Below are 8678 nucleotides of genomic sequence, written 5' to 3'. Positions count from 1 at the left end.
AATAATCGCCTTAAAACTACCCTAAGAGCTAGTTATGCTGCTGCTAAAAAGAATTAATTGCTCTTTCCTCTAAATGGACTTGGGCGTTTGGATAAATTTTGGTGATGTATTTACATTTTAGGGGGGAAAAGTAGTCTTGCCTCTTTCGCTGGACACACACGTTTTTGTTATGCTGAATATGCATTTCATGTTCCAATTTTCAAGGGCTGTTTCATTGTTATGAATAAAAGCTTTGAATTCTTCAGGGTGACAGGATATTGGCTACAGAAAGTCATTCCGTAATTTAATCTTGTTTTAGAAATGAGAATTTACGTCCGACATAGCAATTTGAATATAATACAACAAGCGGCGACGACCTTACCTAGAGAATGTATTTTTGTTTATAATCAATAGTGTTTCCTATATAAGTAACATTTGAACAAGGCACCTGTGGGGTTCCTTGGAAGAAAGCGAGATCACTCACCACTGAAATACCCTTAGCTGGTGTAAAGAGTGGATACTTTTTGATGTGAGCTACCTTGCTCAAGTTCTCTGCAGCGTTATAATCAACACCCCAGAAGGTTTTTCTGTAGCCCCCTTCCGGGGTCGATGAGGACGTGGCGCCAAGGCCCGGCTTCAGCCAGTTTTCCCCGGGGCAGGTGTAGCCCTGGGCGCGGGGTCGGGGGAGGAGAAAGGGCGGGCTGGGAGCTGCTCCGGGACTTGGAACTCTGGCTGCCGGCTGGGCGTGGACCTAACGACGCCGGCCTGGCCCGCCCTCGCAGCTCCATTGGCCACACTGTGTAGAAAAGGCCGGGCGGCCTGGGGGGGCCCCCGCAGTGCCACTGGGTCGTCCGGGACACTGTTGCGCGGCTGGTTGGGACTGGCTAGAGCGCGGCTGTCGGGTTCGGACCCGAGAGTCTCGATCTACACGCCGGACTTCTGCCTCCGTCGCTCCCCACCCCCCTCCCCCCACGTCGGGGGAGGCGGCGTGTCCGGCGGAGGGTTGTGGGGCTCGGGGCAGGGCTGGAGCGCCATGAGCAGCCCGGATGCGGGATACGCCAGTGACGACCAGAGCCAGCCCCGGAGCGCTCTGCCCGCGGTGATGGCCGGGCTGGGCCCTTGTCCCTGGGCCGAGTCGCTGAGCCCCCTCCAGGACATGAAGGTGAAGGGTGAGGCGGCAGCGAGTAGCGGGGCGCCGGCCGGGGCCGCGGGTCGAACCAAAGGCGAATCTCGCATCCGGCGGCCGATGAACGCCTTCATGGTGTGGGCTAAGGATGAGCGCAAGCGCCTGGCGCAGCAGAACCCGGACCTGCACAACGCCGAGCTGAGCAAGATGCTAGGTGAGTCCCCCCATGCGAATTGCAGAGCCCCTTCTTGCACCTCTGAGAGCGCGGGCTTTGCTCCGGAGGACAGAGATGCGCTGCCAGCGTGCGGGTCCTTCCGTGGTACCCTGGTCCTCCTGCCGCTCTGGGCTATCCCGACCCTCCGGACAGGTTTTTGGCTTAGGTCCTCAGGACCCGGAGTACTTGATGACCGGGGCGCGGGTACCACGGCCAGGGGGCGGCCAGGGTACTCCTGGAGCCGAGTTCGTTTGGTGGTGCCGGTGCCCCGACTCTGCCTGGGATAAGGGGGCGTCTTAAGTTACTCGAAAGTTACGCTGGGAGTGGGTGAGCTCGGGAGCCGCTCCCAGGAAGCTAACGGAAAGGACTGATGCTGTTAGAGAGAACCCTAGCTTTCTCGTCTCTCCAAGTGTTGGGACTCTCTGCGTACGGAGTCCCAAACTTTCACTCTTGAACTGGACTTCTCCCTCTAGTTGTGGCACAATCCAAGTTGGGCGGGGTGGGGCGAGAGTGGGGCCAGTGGGGCCTGGGAGCGGGAGCTCATAGAGTAAGGCCGGTGTCCCTCTCCATCTCCCCACGCCCGTGCAGGCAAGTCGTGGAAAGCGCTGACCCTGGCGGAGAAGCGGCCCTTCGTGGAGGAGGCCGAGCGGTTGCGCGTGCAGCACATGCAGGACCACCCCAACTACAAGTACCGGCCCCGGCGGCGAAAGCAGGTGAAACGGCTCAAGCGGGTGGAGGGCGGCTTCCTGCACGGCCTCGCGGAACCGCAAGCGGCCGCGCTAGGTCCCGAGGGCGGCCGCGTGGCCATGGACGGCCTGGGCCTGCCCTTCCCAGAACAGGGCTTCCCGGCGGGACCGCCGCTGATGCCCCCGCACATGGGCGGCCACTACCGCGACTGCCAGGGACTGGGCGCGCCCCCAATCGACAGCTACCCTCTGCCCACTCCGGACACATCCCCACTGGACGGCATGGAGCCAGATCCCGCTTTCTTTGCCGCGCCGCTGCCGGGGGACTGCTCGGCGGCTGGCCACTACAGCTACGCTCAGGCTTCGGACTACGCGGGGCCCCCAGAGCCGCCCGCCGGCCCCCTGCACTCGCGGCTGGGCCCGGAGTCGGCCGGTCCTGCGATGGCGGGCCTTCTGGCGCCCCCCAGCGCCCTGCACATGTACTACGGCGCTATGGGCTCGCCCGGGGCGGGCGGCGGGCGCGGCTTCCAGATGCAGCCACAGCACCATCCTCCCGGCCCCGGACAGCCGTCGCCGCCTCCCGAGGCTCTGCCCTGCCGGGACGGCGCGGAAACGAACCAGCCAGCCGAGCTACTCGGGGAGGTGGACCGCACAGAATTTGAACAGTATCTGCACTTTGTGTGCAAGCCCGAGATGGGGCTCCCCTACCAGGGACATGACTCTAGTGTGAATCTCCCAGACAGCCACGGGGCCCTTTCCTCAGTGGTGTCGGATGCCAGCTCTGCGGTATATTACTGCAACTACCCTGACGTTTGACAGGTCCCCGTCGCATCCAGCCTGCAGGCCAGAAGCACAGTGTTACCCACTTCCTGGAGGAGCTAAGGAAATCCTCAGCCGCATGTTGTTATGTTTTATAACAAACATTATTGCTTCGGCATATAATTTATGGTAATTTATTTTGTCTGCCACTTGAACATTTGAGGAAAATGGGCTTGTGTTTGTTAAGATTTGTGCAGATACTTGTTTACCACAGTTGCATTGTCAAAAGCCCATTTCTGCGTTTAAGTTTACTGGTTTAGACTGTGTCCCAGAACAACTTGTTCCATTTTCTGAAAATTTATTGATCAAAGAAATTTTGTCCAGGGTGTATTTTTTTCCATCTTAAAAAAAAAATAAAATCTGGAATCCTAGTCCTATTTTGTCATTCTGCCTAGTGCCTTTGCCACAAAAGCCGTTTTTTGGGAGTAATGTTAAATATTAATAGGTTAGAAATAGTTCAATAGCTGACATTTAATATACCGTCACTCTGCATTTTCATTCTCTTCTAATAGACACTATGATTTCAAGGAGAAGCCCTAAGAATTCACATTAAGAAATCCAAGATTGAGAAAATTGTTTAATGAAAAAGCCTCATGGAATGAAACGTACATTTCAAGTGATTTAAGTAATGGTTAATCGTAAACTCTAAATGATGTCAATTTTAACATTGGGCTAATGAGTTTTGGTTGTGGTATTAATAGTGGGTTTTGGTTGTGTTAGCTTGGCACATCGCTAAAGAGACCTTTGGATTAAAAAAAAAAACAAACCTGTATTTCACCAAGAGTCTACACACCCCAATACTGAGCTTGCCTTTAATACTCACAGTTTACAGGTTGGGAAGTAGTGATGTTGGACTAAAAAATAAATTGAAGGAAACAGGAAACATGCATTGTAAGCTACTTTTAATGGGACTGTAGCATCTGATTGCAATAGGATTTTTTGCTATTATAGGTTAATGGCCTACATGGCAAATTGCATTTTCTGACACCAGTAGTTTTGTTACTAAGCTTTTGAGGTGAATGGGCTGGGAGTGGGGGGAATGCAGGAATGGTTTGTATTATATAGAGTGCTTTACAAATGCAATTAAAGTGACTGCCCTTGGGGTATCACTATTCTGTCCCTAAGGGAAAAAAGCTGAGTGACAGGGTTCTTGCATAGGGGCCATTTGCTGTTGTGTGCTTTAGCACCAATTGCTGTGGCATTTTTTTCATCACATTTTGCAGACTGAGACAATGGATACATGACTTGTATTGGGCACTTTCTGCACCGGTTTTTCTTCAATGCCACTTTTTTTGTTGTTATTAAAGATTTATTTTTATTTATGCATACAAGAACAGGAACAGGTGGGTCTGACAAGAGCAGCTGGTGAGACAGAAGTCTGCAGAGCCCTGTGAGGGATGGGGTGGGAATGGAACGCATGCCTAGTGGCTGGCCATAGCTTGACAACACTGAGACTTTAACCATTGCACAACCAGGGAGGCCCCAATGCCAGTTTTTATAGTTGGAGCCTGATCAAGCCTTAGTTTTGGTGCCTATTCTCATTTTGCTAGTAAGAAGGCCTGGGGCCCTCACTGGTCTTGTGTGTGGTGGAAGTTTGTCATTACAAATTCTTACAGTGTTCATTTTTTTCCCTTTGTGCCAGGGTGTACACTTGGGTAAGGGAGAACTTGCATTCTAGACGCAACAAACTAATTCTCTAGATGAATAAGCTGCTATAAAGAAAGGGAAGGGGGGCCTTCCTGGTGGTGCAAGGGGTTAAGCACACACTATGAAGCTATCAGCAGCCATTGCAGCACCAGTTCTTGGCCCACCAGGGAGCTACCCACATGGTGCAGCAGACCTCTCCTGTCTCTTCTGCTCTTGCCCTCAACAGTGTACTTCAGTCAATCTGCTTGTTCCCCACTCTGTCTCTGGTGAATTCTCTCAAACCCCCGCACCTCTGGCCTGTACCCCAGTTCTTGTATGCATAAATAAATAAATCTTTAAAAAAACAAAAAAACAGAAGGGGACATAAGACTACTTTAAAGCATTCATCTTGAAGAGGGGGTAATCTGAGTTGAAATGTTTAGATTCTCTTGTGAAATGGCAGAGCCTATGATTTTAGAAGGTGCTAGGAATGTTCAGGACAGAAAATTTCACTGAGGAAATGTATTTTTTCAGGCATAACAGAGGCTATCTTAATGATTTGCAATTATATAAGTTCATCCCAGGATTATATTTACCATTTAATCCAATTTATTTGATTCGAATAGTCCATGTTTTTTTTCCACATTCTTCTCACCCAGACAGGTTTTTCTTCCAGCCTGAGTTCTTCCCCAACATGTTCCTAAGAGTTCCCAGTAGATGAAATGAGCAGAGGCCTCACTTTCTCAAGTTGGGATCACAGTAGGTACTTTAGTGCATGCTTGGTTGGCCCACATTTGCCTGCTATCAAGCCACAAAATTAAGATAATTAAGGAAGAGAAAAGAAAAAAGAGGAGGGCTCAGGGAAAGAATCAAAAGTTCTGTTAAGTTATATTCTTAACTACTCACCAGATACAGGTGGGAAAATAAGGACTAAAATTGCTTGATTGCAATGCAAGTAACCACAGTGGAGGGTATTTAGTTCTCTCAATAATTCTAGGAGAGAGGACCATCTAGCCCACTCCTTCTCTTTCCTCAAATGGACTCAGATGAAATAACCCCAGGCACCAGCTAGTGGGTACTTTTTGTTTGACTTTGGAAACATATTATCACTCTCTTCTACTGCCTCTCAATTTCTGAGACACTTCACACATACATCAGAAAGTAAAAATCTAGGAAGCTCTAAATTCTAAGCACTCTTATTAGTTCTGTTGCTTATTTTATTTATTTTTTTTAAAGATTTATTTATGTTTATACAAGAACTGGGGTACAGGCCAGATGTGGGGGAGGGTGAGAGGATTCACTGGAGACCGAGCAGGGAACAGAACAGGCAGACTGAAGAAATACACTGCCGAGGGGAGCAGCAGGCAAGACAGGAGAGGCCTGCTTCACCTGTGGGATTCGCGCTGGCCAGCCGGGTTTCGAACCCACTCTGCAGAGGCTGAGGACAGCCTCACAGTGAGGCGCTCAACCGCCTGTGCCACCAGGGAGGCCCATGTTGCTTATTTTAATTCACTTTAGACAACCGTCTGAGGAAAACTGGGAGTTCCTTTCCTAGGAGTTTACACATAAACACATACACAGTGTTTCAGGAAAAATTTTAGGCAATTAAAACCCTTTAGCACTCTCTAGGGGGTGTAAGAATCAGGTTCTGAGTGTGAGGCCCTGATGGTGAAGGTTTGTTGGGGAACATGGCAAATAAATACAAACAACAACAAAAACAAACCCAGGTTCTCTATACTTGAAAATAAAAAGGTATATCTCAAGAACTCTCATGGTACTAAGTCTTCTCTTCTTGAGACGTAAGTCAAGAAACATGAGTGTAGTGTGCCCCCTCTCAAAGTATGAAGGAAACCCAAGAAGCCTTGCCAAGATGAATACCTGATCTTTTTCCTTTATGCAGATATGGTGGTGGTAGCAAGTGTCCAAGGTTGGCCTCATGAGCCATACTCCAGTATTTACACCATTACATAAATTCTTCTCCCATTTCTTCTAGATTCAACTTCCCACTCCAACCCATCAAAATGAACAGATTCACCTGTTGTCAGCTACTGGGCCAATCTGCAAAAAGACTTGCAGGTTTTGTTTCTTGTACTTCTGAAAACCCTGAGTTACTGTGTATGAAGTGCAGTTACCACAGTGGTGATATGACATGAAGAAGAGGGACTAATCTTCCCTCCAGCTGCCTTTGGCTGCCCACACACCACCATCTCATTTGGCCTCTGGTGAGGCCAAAGCAATCCATGGGTGAGAAAGATTTAAAGAAAAAGGCATGAGGTGGGTTGTTATCATTCAATTCAAGTTTTGGAGAACTTTTGTTATGTAGCAACTGGCTAACTTAAATAACTATTTTTATTTTTGAGTATAGGAATGTGAGTATAGGTTTGGAAAAAATCAGGAAAAGAGCTTTGGGGTATGCCAGAGAAATCAAGATAGTTTTAAATGGCAGAATATAAGACTTCCACTCAAATTGGATGGCTGTGATATCACCAAATTCAGAGACCTTGAACTTTCCTCAATGAACTCACATGAAGTGACCACCATTTCCAGCTAATGATTGGTTTTCTAAAAATATTACATTTGTCTCAGTTTTTCATGATTTCATTTTGGAAAGAAATGCATAAAGGGTGCTCCTTCCCCATCTCTACTTCTGAGGTACTTTCGAATCCTGCCAAGAGAGAGGACTACAGCCCTTTTGTGAACTGAGATATCTTGACTTTATGCCAGCATAGAGTCTACACACTTTTGTTGAGGGACCCAAAACAAGAAGTAAGGGGGCATTTCCTTTCCCAAGAGACATACTGACAACATGTCCATTAAAGCTACCATGGTGTGTCTGCTAAATTACAAATATATTGTAAATTGCTTATATAAGCAGCTAAGAAATGAACTCACAAGCTACTATTTATTTGCATCTCAGAAGATTATTGTATTTTTTTTTAAAGATTTATTTATTGTGAGAGAATTCACCAGAGCCAGAGCGGGGAACAGAACAGGCAGACTGACGAAATACACTGCTGAGGGGAGCAGCCAGAGGTCTGCGCACCACGTGGGACCCTCGCTGGCAGCCGGGGATGGAGAACCGGCGCTGCAGAGGCTGCTGGCAGCCTCGCAGCCCAGCGCTCAACCGCTGCGCCACCACGGGAGGCCCGATTATTGTAATTTTAATTGAATTACACTGCAAACAACATCAGCTTGTTCTTTAACTTTATGCTGATATCAGGAAAAGTACATACAAGCAAAAAGAATTCAGAGGAAATGGAATGGGGCGCTATTAATCAAAACATATCTCTAACATTTTAAATGCATTTTATTTTGCTTTTAATATTTAAAACTATTGAATAATAGATGTTCAACATTTTCTTTCTTCCCTGATTCCCCTTTAATTTCTTTTGACAGTACTGGACAGGGAGAGATTTTATATCCATTATTTCAACATGGATTTATTCTTCCTGCTTGCAAGATGCTTCCTTCTGAGTCCAGAACATTCTTCTGATGCCATTCATGGGTACTGGCATTCCAGTCCCCATGTAGAGCAGGATGAAGACTGACTCCTGTTCCTCCACATAAACCCGTGGTTCACAGAAAATTTCTTCAGGTCCTCTGGCTAGGTCCAGCTACACCTCTTTGAATTTTTCATTGCAACATCTGACCCTACCTTCCTTCTTTAAGTTATTAAAGTTGCTGTGTGCTTTTTTTCGAATTACACAGCAGCTTTATATGACTCAACAATTCAGATTCCACCATTCCCCTTACACAAACATTGCTCCCTCACCACTTGCATTTCTCCAGCTTCATTCAAGACACTAAATCCAGTGTAAAATAGTTTTTAAAAAGTAAAGTATTATTTCTTTGCTCAATATAAAATTTCTTAGCAATACCATACAGAAAGCACTATATAATCTTGTGTTATGAAAACGATATTCTTTAAAGTAAATTTTCTCCACATTTCAGTTCCAAATAACAATTTGGCTGAACAAAAGAAAAATAATTTTAATCTTGCTGAAAACATTTTAGCATTGAGGATCTTATTTCCACTTTAAGCAAAGTTTTTTTTTTTTAAGTTTTTATTGAGGGAAACTGCATTATAGTATTATATAAGTTTCAGGTGTACCGCATAAACAGCTATATACACTACATTAAGTTCACCATTCAAGTCCAATTCTATGCTTCATCATTCAATTCACCCTTTTTACCTGATTTACCTACTATCCTTCCCCCTTCCTCTCTG

At 47.0% G+C, this 8678-nt stretch overlaps 1 protein-coding gene across 1 annotated transcript; it reads left to right on the top strand.

The window, feature by feature from the left end:
* The first annotated feature begins 823 nt into the window (after positions 1–823).
* On the top strand, positions 824–3846 carry SOX17 (SRY-box transcription factor 17). The gene is made up of 2 exons (XM_037508922.2): positions 824–1319; positions 1908–3846. Exons 1-2 carry the CDS (start codon positions 1013–1015, stop codon positions 2819–2821), a joined length of 1221 nt encoding a protein of 406 aa, XP_037364819.1. The 5' UTR covers positions 824–1012; the 3' UTR covers positions 2822–3846.
* The last annotated feature ends 4832 nt before the right edge of the window (positions 3847–8678 follow it).

Source organism: Talpa occidentalis, unplaced genomic scaffold (assembly GCF_014898055.3).
Source record: "Talpa occidentalis isolate TD23 unplaced genomic scaffold, MPIMG_talOcc4v2.1, whole genome shotgun sequence".
Taxonomy (NCBI): Eukaryota; Metazoa; Chordata; class Mammalia; order Eulipotyphla; family Talpidae; genus Talpa; species Talpa occidentalis.
The sequence above is the reverse complement of the archived record's forward strand: the minus strand, read 5'-3'. Positions and strand labels throughout refer to the sequence as shown.